Source organism: Cheilinus undulatus, linkage group 11 (assembly GCF_018320785.1).
Source record: "Cheilinus undulatus linkage group 11, ASM1832078v1, whole genome shotgun sequence".
Taxonomy (NCBI): Eukaryota; Metazoa; Chordata; class Actinopteri; order Labriformes; family Labridae; genus Cheilinus; species Cheilinus undulatus.
This window is the reverse complement of record NC_054875.1, coordinates 23,832,456-23,850,407: the sequence shown is the minus strand read 5'-3', so window position 1 is coordinate 23,850,407 and position 17,952 is coordinate 23,832,456. Positions and strand designations below refer to the sequence as shown.

Genomic DNA, 17,952 nt, shown 5'->3' with positions numbered 1-17,952 from the left:
CCATTCCCCTCTCATTTGACAGGACAGCTCGCTCTTTCCCTGCCTTGCTACTGTTGTTCCACTTGCTCTATCTGAAGCTGCCAAGCCTCAAACTGGTGATATTGCCTCTTGGGCTATCTCCTCTCTTGTCAAAGTCCAACTGCTTGAAACCTCTCCCAAAGTCTGGCAGGACTTTCCAGGTTTGCTGTCCAAGTTGTCTTTCTGTTTCTCTGTTGGCTTGACTCACTGGATCCACTAAGACAGAGGAGGAAAGCACCAGGCAGCGGGTGCATTAAGCAGTCTCTGCCTCTATGAGGACCTAAACTGTTAAACGTATTTTCACTTTGATTCTTTGGCTTTAATTATGATAATGTAGCACATGATAATAAGGAAGATGTTTGGTGGGCCCTCATCTCTTTGCTGATCTCAATGAGTAGTGGTAGTAGTACTTTTTAAAGAAAGTCACACTCTGAACTGAGTGCTCTGAAAAAAGATATATTTTTATTATTTCCACTGGCCTATTCTGAAACAGGGAAGGAGTGGCTATTTATCAGTAGTTTCGTATTTCAAGCCTTCATTTTCTTTGTAAACGTGTAATATTTATCATTTTACACCGTTAATAAAGAAGCAACTATGCTACTGGAGCTCGTGCGCTACCTACAACACAGACTACACGTTCTAGAACTCTCAGGGACTGGCAGCATGAGAGCGAACCCTTATATCGCGAGAGAACAAGGAAATCCCGCGACGTTTGGACAGACACAAGTGCATCTGTTGCTAACATTTGAGTTAACTGTTTAGGTGTCAGCATACAGATTTGCCGGGCACTACTACTAGATAACGCGTATCTATATTGGGGTCTGACGAAAGGAAATTAATCAAAATACATTCAAAATGTAAGTATTGAGTGAACTGGTCAGTCGATAACGGTAGTAGCCAACGGTCTCCAGGTCTTAGTAGTATGTTATACAGCGGATCAACCAGCTAACATTAGCTTCCTGAGTAAAGAACACGAGTTAGCCTCGGCGGTACAGTCATAACTTACTTAGCCTTCAGAGCTGTCGTCATTAAAAGGCACGACACTTTTATGAATTCACGGATGGCTTGAGTTCAGTGAGCGTAATGTTACCTGACACAACTGTGAGCATTAATGATCCAGACTTGCGGTTAGTTGTGTTTACGCGCCTAACACCAGAAAGCTAACCTTAGCTAGCAGGCTAAAGTCAAGCGACACAAGGGTAACGTTTATGTTCGCGGAGAAAAACCCTTGTGTCATGATTAGCTTGGATGATATTCGTAAGCTAACGTAATCTTGCACCACAGTACACTAACCAGGAATACACTAATCGTTCTTCCTCTAAATTAGCATTCAACTGCCGGTTAACGTCGCATTAGTCGGCTCCATATTCGTTTGGTAAACTAATAGCTGCTGATGGGTGTATCAAACATGTCGATATAAGCAGGCACTGCATTTTAATCACGAGCCTGTCTGGGGCTTTTGTATAAGAATAGTTTTTGCTTTTAGTCAACTGTAAAAATGAGTGGCAACTATGCTAATGCGAAGTGAATGAATGAATGACGCCTTTGTCAGCAGCATGGTATAAACGTGACCTCAAATGCACTGCGCGTTACACACGTGGGCCATCAAAGCAGACTAACCACAGCTGGCAGTGAAACTGATTTAAGATTAATATCAATAATCCCGGACCTCTTTAGCTACGTTCACACCGCAGGCCTCAATGCTCAATTCTGATCTTTTCGCAGGTCTGATTTCTTTGTTTGCCTGTTCACACTGCAGTCAACTTCCAAAAGATCAGATATGTATCTGATTTAGAACCACATATGAAAATGGCCTGAATCTGATCCAAAACGGTCAGATTCAATGTGACTTGCGGTGTTCACACTGTCAGAAAAAAATCAGATATGAGTCACGTGAGCAAAAAAAAAAAATCAGACTCACGTCACTTTCAACTGCAGTGTGAATATAGCCTTTGTCCCTTAACAGGTAACACACAGATTTGATAACTATCTTCTGTAATCTTCCTTTGCAGGCAGCCTGCATCAGCTAAGTGGTATGACAGAAGGGACTCTGTCTTTGTTGAGTTCTGCGTAGAAGACAGCAAAGATGTGCAAGTAAATTTTGAAAAGTCAAAATTTGGTTTCAGGTAAGTTGTAACATGGTGCATTTAGTTGCGATCCTTCAGTGATGTTCGAATGTCAGCTCACATGCACATTAGTAATCTGTTTGTGAATGAGTTGGTTCAGTGAGATCTGGTTGCATTTGAGTGCTTTTTTATATCACTGTTAATATAACTATTATTATTTTTATATATTTTGTGTATATGTTATTTGATTGATTAGCAGGTATGATTTCTTCGCACGACTCCACTACAGGCATACCAACGATTAGGGTCTCATGCATGATTGTGTAATGTTTAATGTTTTACATCAGGCGTGTCATACTGCCCAGGATGACCCTGATGAAGGCTTCGAGCTGAAATGTGCCAGTCTAATAAAATTGTTCTCTAAACTACAAGTGTTGCTGGTGATATCTGTTTCATTCAAGACTGTTTTCATTTTCCATGCACCTTGGAAGTTGGTGAGGTTGTGCCAGAATTACCTACTTCAGCTCTATAGTGTCAAACACTGATTTCATTTGACCCACAGGGTGTTTTGAGTTGATTTATTAATCACAGAAATTAAGTGGAATTGGAATAGAATACCAGCACAAATATCAACCATATGATATGACTTTGCTAAATTTGGCAGGTGAAATGAAGCCGAAGTTGTACCGAATGAGAAGATGTTTGGGAGCTGAAAGAGTTGGCTTTTCTTCAGTCACTAAAAAGAACCAGAATTCCTATCACTACTGCACAACTGAATTTTTTTTTACAACATACAACCAACGCTTACCACTGAGTACTCGCACTGTATGAGTGAAATCAGGACAGACTGTGACAAATGTTTCCTTTTAAAAAATGTTGTGCCAATCCCATTGAGTGGTTTGTATCGTTCAAATCCTTTTTCCATCTCAAATACACAGCATCCCCAGCAAACACTACAGGCAGCTACAAAACAACAAATGTTTCGTGTCAACTCTAGCGATGGGATTTGAAGCTCTTTTTGGTGATCAGGATCATTTGGCTCGCTTTACTAATGGGGTTTTTCCCACTATGACTTTTGGCTGCCCTGATCCAAACCAAGCCGTGCTGATTTACTTCCCCTTCACCATTCTGGTCATGCCAGGCTACTTGAGCCACACACACAAAATGGTCCTGTTCTGGAGTAGGGCCCAGTATGCAGGCCCACCTCCAAGTGCCTTGGTGTCGTCACTGAAGCTTGTCATCATTCAGGGACACCTAGCTGGAGTATTTTAGGAACAACTGCCGCACCAAACTTTGAAATAATGTCATCAACTCGGAACGCTGGGTCATCAGCTCTAGACATGCCCTCAAATGGGGAGCGTGGTTGTGATGGAAAAGCAAATCCCCTGCTGCACTGGGCTGCAGCATTGAGTCAAACCAAGTAGAGTGAAACCACTAAATGTAATAGAAAAGCCTCACAAGAGCCTGCTCTTGCAGCTCCCAATGGCTCTTCTAGCACCAGTTTGGTAAAAAACAAATCTGTCAAATTTAGCCAAGTTTTGACCTATGAGTGATATGTGTACATTTATTTTACTGAAAGTATTGATTAAAAATAAAGCCAACACTTTAATTCCCAGAATATAAATATTCTCTTTGATGTTGGGTACAAAACAATGTTATTCCACCAAGCAGTAGCTGTGCCGGTGGTCTAGTTGTATGGATTGGAGATTGTCTTTCAACAGGCATGCCCACTATTGTCATAGTGGTTTCAGATGCTAAGCAGCGACATGGGGAAAAAGGCCCCAGAGTTTGTCAATCTGCCCATGGCTCTGCTCTCACTGTAAGGACATCTGCAGTGGTATGACCAGGATATCAAACATGTCAGAAATTCATCCAACCTGTCAGGACTGGGCAGTGATCAGCTGTTTTTTCCCCCTATGCATGACAGTCAACACATGACCATGGTTAACTTCTAAATCAGTGTAACTACTCTAAAATCATGTCAGAATCTGATTGAAACTCACTGTGTACACCTGGCTATAAAGAAAATCTGTGTTTGAAGATGCGTCTGGATGATGGTGCCTGATCTATACAGTAAAAAAGAATGGTTGAAACACAACTTGTTGGTTTTTAGTTCTTGTTGAAGTTCTTAAGGGGATATCATAACCTTGTCTCTCTCTGTCTTACAGCTGTTTGAATGGAGCGGATAATGTCAAACTTCAGAATACAGTGGACCTTTTTGGAGAAATTGACCCAGATGTAGGTTTTTCAACCATTTACCAATTTTTATTTTTGACACTAGTTTTATTCAGAGCTTCAATCAGTTTTTCTTTATTCTGTCAAGGGTTCCAAACACAGACGCACTGACAGGTCTGTGTTGTGTTGTTTACGAAAAGCAGAGGCTGGGAAATCATGGCCACGACTTACCAAAGAGAAGACAAAGGTAACTCTTTTTCTGTAGATAATGGGATGTGGAAATTAACAGATCACATGTCAGTTTAGACAAAGATTTGTAGTATAACAGATGCTAATTTAATCTATTTCATCTAAGTGCAATTGGCTGAGCGTTGATTTCAATAACTGGAAAGACTGGGAAGATGACTCAGATGAGGACTTGTCAAGTTTTGACAAATTCTCAGAGGTAAGGATTCAAACATGTACACTGCAAAAGCATGTCAGCATGTCCAAATGTACTGTAATGTCAATAAGTTGGTTCTGTGCATTTCTGCAGATGATGAACAGCATGGGGGGAGATGATCTACCCGATTTAGATGCTGCAGAGGAAGAGGTAGGTTTCCTTTTTAGATACTTGTACTGTTTTTTATGTGAGTAGAGCTTCTGGGATGGCTTTTAGCTGGTTATGGTTGCTCTTTTTGGGGTTATGATCAGTGATCTCCAGATTTTTTAAATGTTGTCCGACACGTCTGCTGCCCTTTAGTTGTCAGTGTTCTACAGCATGCTGCAGAATCAGTCTGTTATGACATCTTTTGTGGCAAAGATTCTTGATAAGTGATGGAACGTACCACTTTGTCCACAGGGAAACCAAAATCAGTACAAAGTTAGTCTCTCGTAGGGGTTTTATAATTATGTATAAAAGAGAGCAGTTTATGTTTAAGTGAAAATTTGAGCAATGTGAAATGAATCAAACTGAAAATAATATGAAGAATTGTGATTATTGTATTTGCTTTTTTCCAGCACGACTCTGCAGACAGCGACGATGAAAGTAAGTCAGCTTGACAAGCATTGTGCTATTTTCAGTCCCTTTTTCCCTTCAGTGTTGAAGTCAGTGGAAAATTTATTTAACAAATAAAGAAATTATGAAAATTAAGATCCAAAATTATTGCTAATTTTGGGTAAAGACATCCAAGAACAGTATAGTAAATGGTTGAGAAAAAGCAAACATGTTGAAAATTTGAGCTATTAAAGTTCATTTTTTTCATTGAGTTTGATTGTATCCAAATATTTAGTGAATATAAATTCATTATTATTAGATGATCAGTCATATATATCAGCTTACCTTGTGGAATTGTTTTGAATTTACATCATATTTTTAGGTAACATTAATCATAGCTTGGCATTTTCTATTTAATCCAACACATAGATTGCTGATATTATTGAGAAATAAATTATTGGTCAAACATTTTACAGTGTTCATGTGTAACTATTTGCTTAGATTCAAATTTAGTCCAGTGTTTCCCACACATAGACCATACTTAATGGGCCATACAGTTATTTTTACAACCACCCAAGTTTTTTCTTCTTTTTTTGGAAAAAAAATGGATATATTTTTCATCATCAATGCAAGACACATCCACTAGTATGTCTAGCCAGTAGAGCCACTTTGTGAAGTCTCAATGTAGACATCAAGTTTTAAGGCCATTGTTCTAACATTTTTCTGCTGCTGCTTACTACTGATATTATCTTGTACTCCTTGGGCCCATTTCACAAAGGAGGTTCAACAAACTCAGAAACTAGCCACATGCTCTGAGTTGATCCACCCTCAGATGAGAAACACTTGAGTTTTTAGTTTCAGAACGGCAGATTTGAGTTAGGTACATCAATTCTGAGTGGATTCATTAAGAGCTCAGTGTGGGCAGCACAATCATGAAAAGCCATCATCAATGGAGCCCCGATACGATTCATGGCATAAGGTAACAACAGAAGGTCCATGTACTTCATCCTCTATGATTATTCATTTATTTTTAGGAAATGAAAAATGGTAATACCATTTACCGTTGTAAACATAACTCCACATGGAGGAATGCATCCCCTTCATCTGTGCTCTTTGACAAAAGCATGCAGTGTTCAATGAAGATGTTTCTATAAAGTCCCTGTAAAGTGAAGTCCCAAATTTGTCTTAACACACTCAATATGTAGGCGTAAGGGTGCTTTAAACATGTGAAAACACTGAGATCTATGTGTGACTGATTTTTTTATTTAGACCATTTGGTTTTTCACCTCTTTTCTGGCTTGGTTTAATTTGGGCAGGGCGAGTGAAGCACCCCGTCATGTCACTGGTTACTATGGAAAATTACCCTGCCCCCCTAACGCAAAGATATAAAATGACCAAGCAGCTCATCTTACTACAGTCTGTTAGCTGCTGTAACTGCTGTCGTTGAAAGTTAACAACCAGCTACATGCTGTGTCTTTGTTCGTTGTGAGGTAAATTTTCCAGATCTATCAGCCACAGTCTATGTAACATTAAAAACACCGTAACAGAAAGATTTGTAAGACGGTCAGAAAACAGTGAATTCAGTCCTTCTTGTCTGCTAGCCTGGCAATGCTTAAGTTTAGTAAAGTATCTGATGATAGACATGTGCCAAGGCTGTCAAAATTAACACTCAATTGCTAAACATTATTGAAATCTTTTATTTTGAAGAGCAACATCAGGAAATGGAGTGTTTTCAGCAGCAACTTAACAAAGACATTCCAAAAACAGGAGAAGGACGTGACTCAGAACATTAGATACAATGAATATATGAAGTGTTAAAATACAGGACGAGACTGTTGAGTTCTAAGCTGTCTTTGTGTCATGACATAAATGTGATTGTTTCTCTGGTGGCTTAAAAAAGAGAGTTGTAACAGATTAGTCATCCATTCAGATTGTAGCATTTTTAAAATTTGTGAGGACTTTATTTCTCATGAGTGGGTGTGGCTTCAGCTCATTTAGCCAACACCCCCACACCATCCTAGAGCATATTTTACTGCCTCAATTTTCATGATTTTGAAGCTTGATTTTATTAACTTAGAGATTTTTTCATGCATGAAACTTGGCCTGGTAGTTCATAGCACAGTTGTCTGCCATACAACAAACCTAAAATAAATGTTTTTTAATCACTTGACAGGGGCTTTAATTCAGTTCAATTCAATTTTATTTTTATAGCACATTTCATACTAATGTAAACTCAATGTGCTTCACAGAGGATAAAAACAGACGCAAAACAAACAGCAACAAAGATACACCATTGAGTCAAGAAAAACAGAAATTTCAGGCAAAATAATCATTGATCTTGGAAACACCTTGCACCAATCTGTACAAAAATTTGCATATACTAATGTTGGGATTGCCTAAAAGGGGGATATTCAAATCCATGAACAAGTTTGCACACAAAGATAACCTAAAAGCCAAAGGTTTGAGAGAAAATCAGCATTTTAAGGCCACTTTTGAAAGAACTAAGTGTTTCTGCAGCTCTCAAGTCAGCAGGCAGTTTGCTCCAGAGGACAGCACCATACTGACTAAATGCACCTTTGCCAGATTAAGTTTTAATTTTAGGTACATTGAGGAGACACATGCCTGATGATCAGAGAGGTCTGATGGGATGGTAGTGAGAAGGTCAGAAAGATATTGGGGTGCCATAGCATTCAGAGACTTAAAGACTAGAAGTAACATTTTGAAATCAATTCTGTACAGAACAGGAAGCCAGTGAAGATTTTTCAGTACAGGTGTAATATGTTGTTTTCTTTGTCCTTGTAAGCACTCTGGCAGCAGTGTTTTGGATGAGCTGGAGCCTTCCAATTTACTTTTTAGGAAGTCCAGCAAAAAGGGCATTGCTGTAATCTAACCTGCTGGATATAAATGCACGAACCAGCTTTTTGGAGTCCGAAATGTAGTCTGGTGTCTTTAGTATTCATAAAACAACATGAATTTTTTCTTCAGAATAAATGTGAATAATGCACCTGAAATGATCAAGGTTTTCACCAAACCTACTTTATGAAATAGGCCCCTGCACTCATGGATGATGGATGCAATTTGCTGCCTTTACAACAATAAGTATTCACACACAGCTCACCTGCAATATTATGGAACATCAAGTAAACATTTCTCAAGACCTGTGATGTTGAGAGTCTATATAAAGTACTGTGAAAAGGGCAGAAACCCAAAAAGGAAATCTATGAAATAAGGCCAGCCCACCACCCAAATATAGTCTCATTCTGTCAGAAACACTGGCTTTAATCGTGCTAATGCACATCATGTTTTTACTTTTGTCTCTCCCCAGAAATGCCTGACCTAGAGTAGATGAATACAGATGTCGCCTCAGAACTGAAAGCGTGTTATGTCAGTTGAAGAGAGACACAAGACATGAGTTGGCAGCCATGTTGGAGAAGAAACCTCGTCTCTCTACGCAGTTTCCAAAGTGAAACCCTTCGAGGGAGCGACAGGGAAGGACTGTTTTATACAGACATGCACAGAGAACCATAGGGACATACAGTGCTGTGCTTTGCTGTTCTGTTCTGCATGGACAATTCTGTTCAAATGAAAATGTTAATGTTCATTGACTTAAACGACTGTAATGGGATGTGCTGATGTCTTACACCTTCTCTCTCTCTCTCTGTTTCCTTTTTTCTTTCTCTTTTTTTTTTTTTTTTGCTATGTCAGGTTATGTATTGAACATTGTGATTTCTAATCCAAAAGAAAAAAAAATCAAAATGCCTATTTTCCAAAAAAAGTAGATTTTTTAAATGAAAGATTTTTCCCTTTAATGTTTGTATTGTAAAATGCACTTATTTTGTTTGTTAATTTAAAAACGAGTTATGCTAGAAATTGGGTTTTCAATGTATGCCAACATCTGCAAATATTTAACAATTTCATTTTTAAACATATTTCAGCATCTAAAATAAACAGATATGCTTGTGCAATTCCCAGCTTGTGTTGAGATCATGATATCGGAGTGTAAAAATCTGCATATAGTTGTACCTTTGCCAATGTGCACGTGTTTTTCTATGCCAGTGTTCAAGACAGTGGATGCACATTGTAGCAGGCACAACACGTGTGATATCTTCCAAGGGTGAGAGAAAAGATCCTGTTCAAGAGTTTCCCAGATAGTTAACAGGTTATAAATGTGTGTCACTTTGCTTTGGAGGCTTGTGTGTTTGATGCAACATCTGTTGAACACTTCTGTGTTTGTCTCATTCTGTTGGAGTTTGGGTATACATTTCTAATAAAGCATTCAGACCATTTAATACAAGGCTTTGGTATGGAAACATCACTTCTACAAGAAAATGTTAAAATCACAAAAGTTTGGAGAGGATACAATAATAGAAGAAATACTGCTAACCTTCAAAATTCCCCATAAAATAACTGAAAAATACAGTAACAATTTACTGTAAACATTTATTTTTTTTTGGCCAAAAATGTTGGTTATCTCAAGATCATAACTAAGGGCCAATCCCATTTCTACCCCTTAGACCTTCCTCTTCATCTACCCCTTCCCCTTGCCCCTTGAAACAGAATGGTAAGGGACGGGGTGAAAGTCTTCCCTTAAAGGGGAAATATTGTGCAAAAATCCCTTTTAGCCCCCAAGGGTTTTCTAACAAGAATGTGTGCCCCTGGCCTGTCCACAATTCCCCAAAGCACCAGAAAAATCCATTCCCTTCCACCCTCTTTCTCCACCTTTCAGAAAATGTGTGCTGAAACAAGCCGTTCTCAGATTTTACCCCCATGATCTCACATGGGGAGTAAGCATCCGCCCCAAGGTTTGGTTGGCCCTCCCTGAATGGAAGAAAGTCTCCTGATCTTCCTCTTAGCTGCCAGTTTAGATGCTGGATAGCTCAGTGGGTTACCCTGCTGACTTTGATCTGGGTGATTGATGGTTGAATCCCAGGCAGGTCCTTAACTTTGGATGAAAGTGTCTGTATAATCAGGAGTGCCACATTCATTTCCTGAGAGGGGTGTGTTCAGGAGCGGAGTCAGGCAGCTCATTAACATTTAAAGCCACAGACAGAAATGGCTCATTCTGAGCAGGGCTGAAACAGAGGGGTTTGTAGACATGTAAAAATCCTATACCGGAGTGTTTTTCAGCAACAAACTTCACACGTTTGAAGGACTTATGAGAACAATATAAACTTTTCTTAAAAGGACAAAATATGTCTCCTTTTAGAAATGAGACGCCACTTGATTGCAGTTTATCATCACACATTGCCGATAAACAGCTGCGTCATCGGAGTTGACTATAAAGCTTCGACCATTTTGTTCAAACTGTGTTGATCTTCTCCACTTATTTATACAATTAATAACCCTCGTTTACATGTGTAGATACCAAAAATACAACAAACTTCAATCCTCAGTGGCTAAAGATTGAATTTATGAGAAAATACAACTGTTGTGTTTTCTATAATAATTATGCCAAAAATATTTTTCATTTATGCGCTTCCTTCGTAGTCTGTTGTGGCATTTCGCAGTTGAATGCAGTGCATGGAGGGGAAATTCATCATACCCCTTCGTTTCAAGTGTGGTCCTGAAAAATCTTCATTTCAAGGGCCTTACCCCTTGATTCAAAAGAGAATTGGGACACCACTTAACCTGACCACCTCACCTTGGGTTGCAATTTCTAATAAGGAGGTGCTATTACATCCTGTGGTTGGACCAGTTTAGAACCACTGGTCTAAGACTGTCCTGTTATATCATTTTCAATGATCCAAAATAAATCACCACGAATAAAGCACTTAATAACATTAGGCATAATTATAGTGACAAGGAAGAATTTTAACAGGCATGAAACCTTAAGCATAACCAGACTCATGCTGAACAGTCTTCAGCTAAAGCTGTGTCTGGTTTGGAATAGAGGAAGGGGTGTGCTTTACTATAATGCAAAGTTAGGCAGCCCCTGACAGAGGCACTATATAAACTATAAACTTAATGATGAGCTTAATTGTCATTATAAAAAAAAATCAAAATATGCTAAAATGGCATCAGGGTACTTGTAATTCATTCATGAATAACTCGTGTCTCACCCTTGTAGCCTGTGAGATCCTGCTGGAAAACAAGAATTTATAACACAAGGCAGTAAGGATGGGCAATATGGAGAAAACATTGTATCATGATTTTTTTTATGGCCCGATCAAAGTCTCCATTATATCATGCTTTCTTGTCCATTCAGTTTAAAGAAGAATTTGTGAGTAATTTGCTGATACAACATATTTCGAGTTGTAGATTATTGTTTTTTTCAATTGATCTATATTCATAAACAAAGTCTAGCCGTTATATTCACCAACCACATTACAAACATTACAGACTAAGTAACATTTCATAAATAAAAAAGAGAGAAAGGTTAGGTGTCTAATCTGGCTAATTGTGCATGGACTTGTTTGAGATGTGGTTATATGAACAGTGGCTCCCTTAAGCTTCATTAGCTTTAGCTTAAGCTAACACAGCTACACAAGCTATGTAATTAATGTACCTACACAAGCCAATGTAGCTAAGTTAGCTTTAGCAACATGAGCTTTAGCAAACATAGCTAAAACTAATGCAGCTATGTAGATAACAAATCTATGTATCTTATAAAGCTGCTTTATGAGCTTGGCTTTAGCTGGGTTAGCCACATTGCTCTGTTATCTATAGCTTAGTGAGCTTTAGCAACGTGAGCTTAAGCAAATGTTGCTAAAGCTAATGTAGCTACATAGATGCATAGTTAGTTGCTGCTTTGTGATCTTAGCTTTAGCTACATTAGCTATATAGCACCGTAGCTCCTTTGTCTATGTAGCTTACGCCATTTATAAAGCTAAGCTACGTTTCCCCGATTTGGAATGCTTTCATGGAGGACAAGCTTTTTTTCCTGTTAGCAGACAGTTTATTTGGCTTTATAATACGTTTCGTAATCAGGGTTTGCAGGTCAGGCTTTTAACTTTTGGTATCCTTACCTTAACCCTTACCTTAACCTTAAAAGTTCAGTGTGTATTTTTGATCTTACACACACGATGGATCAGATGAATGGTCTGTTAGAGTTGCTGCCAGAGATGAATACTCTGCATCCAGACTACTTTGACATTTTTTGCACTGAGGCAAGAGTGAGTGTACATAAGTAGCAGAGCCAATTAAATAACAAATCAGTTTTAGCAGATCATCAATACATTCTATTTTCTTAAAAGGAACCCTGCATGATCAGACAAGTTTATCTTGTTGGATGGATGTTTGTATCTCTTGTATGTATATTGAACTAAAAAACTTGCTAGACATCTGCATTTTGAGTAAGTTTGTGCTTATAAACTCACCAGGAGGCCGCCATGTTTTGGTCCATGCTGGTAGTGTGATGTCACAGTTCTGCAGCGCTCCCTTTGAGCGCTCCTCTCCGTTCCTGTTTCAGACGGTTTTGCTGCTTGCAGCTGGTTCTGCCATAACAGCCTTCATGCCAGGCTGAGTTTGTTGCGTGTTGGTTTTGTCTCCCTGCTGTCAAAGCTCTGTCATTCCTCCTAAGTTTTACCTCAATTAAACTGCCTACAAGTGACTGGATTCAGTGTATATTGGAAGCGTGCTGGAGCCTTTCGAAATAAAAGCATAATATACATACAAAGGGAGTTTCTCCAAAGAAATGCTGAAGTGGACTTTTAATTTGAAAAGTGTAAACCGGAAGTGCTCTCGTACTGTGTTTACCTTTACCTGAACCATGTGGAAACAGAAAGCTTCATAAAGAGTAAACATTTTGGGAACAACCTCATTAAACAGACACATTTTAGCTCGTGGGCCTCATCTGGTTCATCAAGAAATGGATTTCAAACCTACTCTGCAGATGTGGAAATAAATATTTGCTACAAGAAGGTAAATATGGCTCTGTATATATCATTTACTGTCTAGATGGACAGATAACTGCTCATGGTGCAAATAAAAAATAGAAGAGACCTCAAATTTTAAAATTCTCCATGTGTGAGATGCAGCCCTGGCTGCCAGTCTGAAACAGCGGTTGTTGCATAGGAACGGTGAGGAGCGCTGTGGAACTGAAGTCACACTGCCAGCACGGACCAAAACACGGCGGTGTCCTGGTGAGTTTATAAGCTCAAATTTATTAAAAATGCAGATATCTAGAGAGTTTTTTAGTTCAATATACATACAAGAGATACAAATATCTATCCAACAAGATGAACTTGTCTGATCATGGAGAGTTCCTTTTAAAGATCTAAGATCAGACTATTGAGCACATCTATTTAACAGATAAATAGACAGAAAGGTGCATTTTTTAACAGATATTTTGTTTTTACCAACAAGATGTTATAGTAATTTCTAAGTCTTCCACTGAACAGAAAGAGTTGCTGAAAGAAGTCATGAATAGAGACAAGTAGCAGCTACAATACCAGAAATACTGCTTTACTCATATGATGATGCTGCTACAGTCAAAACCATTTACCTTTTTTCTGTACAAAACACCTGCTGCTGATCAATCATACATAAAAGTTTGGGTCAAAAAGTGTTAAAAAAAAAAAAGATACTACAAAATGTCTCCAACACTGACGGTAGAGCCCCAAAACATTATTCATAACAGACAATGAGGCTGCATGGTTTATTTTGCCATCGTCACAAGTTCAGCTTTACTGAGTGGAGAAAGACATCTAATCCAAGTTATGTCTTGGATTCAAATGAATAAATTCATTCTACATCCAGTTTTATTCTTGTACCTTTTCAGTCAACAAATAAATGTTGATTTTCACATATGTTACTGGTTCGACTGCTCTTTCTTGGCATCAAGCTCTTCACATTCAATCACAGTATCTACTTTGATAGCTCCTCCTTAATGTAGTGTAGACTGTCATAGCACGGCAAAAAAAAAAAACAAAAAAAAAAACTGAGCGGATTCACAACTTATCTGGTACCACACAGTGGAAACTCACCATTTCAGGGGATCTAAACTGAGCTAGTTTTTTAGTGTAGTTGCTCTAGATTTCACTGAGCTCCACAAAGCAACAAACAGATTACCTGCATTTAGTTGCTTTAAGTACCACTCTACTCTCACTTCTCTCTAACGTCATAGACTTTTCAAAGGAATTTCCATCCCCTCTGTACTGAGTGCAAAAAAAGGAAGTAATTGAGTCTTCATATGTGAGAACGTATCTACAGGAAAGGAAATATCTCTGAATATTCACTTTATTAGTTTAATCAGCGCCTCTGCAGCCCTGCTGTATGTTTCCTGCAGTTCCTATTTCCACCACTGTGTGGTGAGTGCAGACCAGCGCTTCTGCTCCATAGCGAGATGTTTAGGGGCTCCATGTTTTTATGTTTGTGTCAGCAGTCTGGACCCAGGGATGGAAAAATACAATGCAAGCACCTTTTCAGCCCCCCCTTCCCTGTCAAACTAAACTGAGGGCTTAAATCCACAAAAGGTGGCTTACCATTGATGGAGGGAGTCATGAGGAGGCCAAAATACTCATTACAATGGAGGTGCACCAACTGGCAAACCAATACACTCCATGAATTAGGGCAACAGGATCGGCGCTATTAAACTACATCAGAGATCATGCATTTTTCCAGTCATTTTTTGAGAAGAAAAATTGTCCCTGAAGTCTTTCTCCTGTAATAATATTTTGATATTTTGCCTAACTTGAAATCATCTCTGGATTATTTCTGAATAGTCCTCTGCTGCCATTACTACAATGAAGCCAAAGCACACAGGCAAAAACATTTATATAGCTGCCCATGGTAAAGAGGACACGCATTCAACAGTGATGGCAAGAAAAACACATCATAGAAAGCAGCAGAAACTGTTACTGCCAACGTTTCATTTCCACGCATGAAAGGAGCAAAGCAGTGAGCTCAGCATAATCCTTTCAGAGAGCCGCGGACGTCCCTCTGGCTGCCCTGGTCAGCATGATGCTCCAGTGCAGAAGCTCAATGCCAGGCCTGCTCTCCCCTCTTCCTCTCCAGCCCTGGACTTTCCACCGCTTTATCTGACCTGAGCCTGCAAACCCAGCCAGCACACACACCACCACACACAATACAAAACTGCATTTAATCATTTCTGCTGCCATAAACCCAATTTGAGAAAGTGAGAAAATGCTCGTGATACAGCTTTTGGCTGAGTGAATGTGACCTGATGATTTCACAGGAAAATAAAATATCATCTGATGCTGTAATTCCATGCTTGTAACAAATATTGAAATTATTGCAAAGCAGGCAAAACTCCCACTGCACTTCACTTCGACCAGCTCACAGGTTCAACCCACTACATGCCCACTGGTTTTCTATTTTAAGCTTTAAAGTGCTTTGCAACCCCAGCATCAAATAAATGGGATTTTCTACCACTTTGTTTCCAAATTTATATAAGTCAGACACTTGAAAACCCCCACTGGGATTAGAAAACTCCACCTTGAGTCCTACATGAAGTTGAAGAATGTCTCACTGTGCCCTTTGGCGTCTGTAGAATCTAAATTCAGAATAATTTCTGCCAACGAGCAGAGAGAGGGAGGTCACAGCATGAGAAGGGTTAAAAATGTTGTTTTGATTTGTAGTATTGTTTCCTGGCCCCTCCCTCTGGGCTCAGCGGGGCTGCTGTGGCCCTGGGGTGTTATAAAAAGGCCTCTGGGTTCCCCCTGCTCTGGTAAAGAGGCTGAATGTCTGCAGGACATGCTTAACGTTTGTCTACCCATGTTCTTCTACTAACTACCAGCGGGGTTGGCTCATCGATGCACAGTGACCGGCGTACTGCTCCACAGAGGAGCTCTCTATGACAGAAATCAGAGTTCAGAAAAAAGCAGCAGGTTGATCAGAGTTACATGTTCAGGAGGTTTTGTGTTGTTTCTTTAGCTTTAGTGTTTGAGGACAAGTAGTTTTGATTTGCTTTGTGATACTTTTGGTCTCACAAGAGCGGTCATTTTAAGGAGAAACTGCCTCTCCTTTAAAGTGAAGTAGTTTTTTGTTGACTTTCATCCCTCCACTGCTCAGAGGTTGACCTTTTGCCACCATGTGGGAGTTCAGGTCCATGTCTTTCTGGCGGGCGGTGTTCGCTGAGTTCTATGGCACCATGTTCTTTGTATTTTTTGGGCTGGGGGCCGCCCTCCGCTGGACCACGGGGCCCCATAATGTCCTCCATGTTGCCTTTTGCTTTGGGCTGGCGGCCGCCACCTTCATCCAGTCCATCGGCCACATCAGCGGAGGACACATCAACCCGGCTGTGACCTTCGCCTACCTGATTGGCTCCCAGATGTCCCTGTTCCGCGCTTTCTTCTACATCCTGGCTCAGTGTCTGGGAGCACTGGCTGGTGCCGCTGTGCTGTACGGGGTCACACCTGGCAACATGAGGGGGAACCTGGCACTCAACACAGTAAGATAAGCTGTCATTGAAATATCACATTTGGATCTGCTGCATCAGAAACATTACGTATCAAAGTGCCTTTCATGTGCATTAAGAATTGTATGTGCACTAAAAATAGTTGCCAGTTTGTCTTAAAAGTAAAAAAAAATACATGTTCTAAGCGATGCTAACTTCTCATTTCTGCTCTTTCAGTTGCAGCCTGGCATCAGTCTGGGCATGGCCACCACCATGGAGGTCTTCCTCACCCTGCAGCTTGTAGTTTGCGTTTTTGCGGTGACTGATGAGCGCCGAAATGGACGCCTGGGCTCTGCTGCCCTGGCCATTGGCTTCTCTGTGCTCATGGGGCATCTTCTTGGGGTAAGAACCAACCACAGTCTGAAACAACTGGGATCCCACAAGGCTCTAATATTGTACCCCTGAACTTTAACTTCTTTCCTCTTCTCTTTGATTTAGATGTACTACACTGGAGCAGGAATGAACCCAGCCAGGTCCTTCGCCCCTGCTGTCCTGGTCAGGAATTTTGTTAACCACTGGGTAAGCTCATTTATGTTTTCATATGACAATGTCAAACTTAAGTCACATCTATTGCTTCTTTTATATATTCTGCTCTGTTGTCCCTGCAGGTGTACTGGGTGGGACCCATGATTGGAGGTGCCATGGGTGCTCTGCTGTACGACTTCATGCTGTTCCCCCGTATGCGTGGCCTCTCCGAGAGGCTTGCCACACTGAAGGGCACCCGGCCCCCAGAGGCTGAGGGTCAGCAGGAAACCAGGGGAGAGCCCCTGGAGCTGAAGACACAGGCCCTATAAGCCTAGACAAAGAAGATTGGCTTTTTGACCCCCCTAATCCCTCACCCACCTACTCCCCTCAGTCTGCACCCTAAGTTCCTGGTCCATCCTCTGCACACATACCTCCTCCTCCCCTATCCCTGCCTCCGCACATGCTAACACAGAACCCTAAAACACCTTTGTTATCCAAACTGGACCTATTGAATTATAGAGACTATCTCACCTGATTTCACCTCTGCCCAGCCTTCCTCCTCCCCTTGGACCGCAGGACAAAAATGGAGGTTAAAAGAAGAACTGCCACTGAAGGAAGTCCCCCTGCGTCATGGGGAGTCAGTCACTCCTGGCTGACTGGGTGGCTCTAACTGCTCAGGACAGGGGTCTCTCTCTCTCTCTCTTTCCCTCCCTTCCTCTTTTCTCCCTATTTTGTAGTCTGATAGGAGTGAAGCTACAGTAGAGCAGTGGACTAATGCATGCTTTTCCATTTTTGATCAAGTGTGATCTCGCCCTTTGTTTCGTTTAATGAACTCTAGGTAAATTACATGTACGTATTGTACTTTACCAGTATTTATTTGGCTCTGTTTTATTCCA

General features: G+C 40.3%; 2 protein-coding genes across 3 annotated transcripts; both read left to right on the top strand.

The window, feature by feature from the left end:
* Nucleotides 1–741: 741 nt before the first annotated feature.
* ptges3a (prostaglandin E synthase 3a (cytosolic)) lies at nucleotides 742–9,518 on the top strand. Of its 2 annotated transcripts, XM_041800025.1 has the most exons (8): nucleotides 742–875; nucleotides 2,031–2,144; nucleotides 4,253–4,322; nucleotides 4,408–4,506; nucleotides 4,615–4,704; nucleotides 4,795–4,851; nucleotides 5,259–5,286; nucleotides 8,561–9,518. In XM_041800025.1, coding segments are annotated over exons 1-8 (480 nt in total). In that variant the 5' UTR covers nucleotides 742–873; the 3' UTR covers nucleotides 8,581–9,518. The 2 variants fall into 2 exon arrangements, with proteins under 2 accessions (XP_041655959.1, XP_041655958.1); XM_041800024.1 differs by having other exon boundaries at nucleotides 4,615–4,851.
* Nucleotides 9,519–16,225: 6,707 nt separating this feature from the next.
* Nucleotides 16,226–17,385, top strand: mipa (major intrinsic protein of lens fiber a). The gene is made up of 4 exons (XM_041798770.1): nucleotides 16,226–16,585; nucleotides 16,769–16,933; nucleotides 17,030–17,110; nucleotides 17,200–17,385. Exons 1-4 carry the CDS (start codon nucleotides 16,226–16,228, stop codon nucleotides 17,383–17,385), a joined length of 792 nt encoding a protein of 263 aa, XP_041654704.1.
* The last annotated feature ends 567 nt before the right edge of the window (nucleotides 17,386–17,952 follow it).

What these genes read in the sequence shown, in the direction of transcription:
- ptges3a (XM_041800024.1), top strand. An exon ending in TTGGAGAAATTGACCCAGAT is followed by an intron (nt 4,323 to 4,407) that starts GTAGGTTTTTCA and finishes TATTCTGTCAAG; the next exon opens with GGTTCCAAACACAGACGCAC. An exon ending in TTACCAAAGAGAAGACAAAG is followed by an intron (nt 4,507 to 4,614) that starts GTAACTCTTTTT and finishes ATTTCATCTAAG; the next exon opens with TGCAATTGGCTGAGCGTTGA.
- mipa (XM_041798770.1), top strand. Translation starts at nt 16,226, where the DNA reads ATGTGGGAGTTCAGGTCCATGTCTTTCTGGCGGGCGGTGTTCGCTGAG. An exon ending in TCATGGGGCATCTTCTTGGG is followed by an intron (nt 16,934 to 17,029) that starts GTAAGAACCAAC and finishes TCTTTGATTTAG; the next exon opens with ATGTACTACACTGGAGCAGG. An exon ending in GGAATTTTGTTAACCACTGG is followed by an intron (nt 17,111 to 17,199) that starts GTAAGCTCATTT and finishes TTGTCCCTGCAG; the next exon opens with GTGTACTGGGTGGGACCCAT.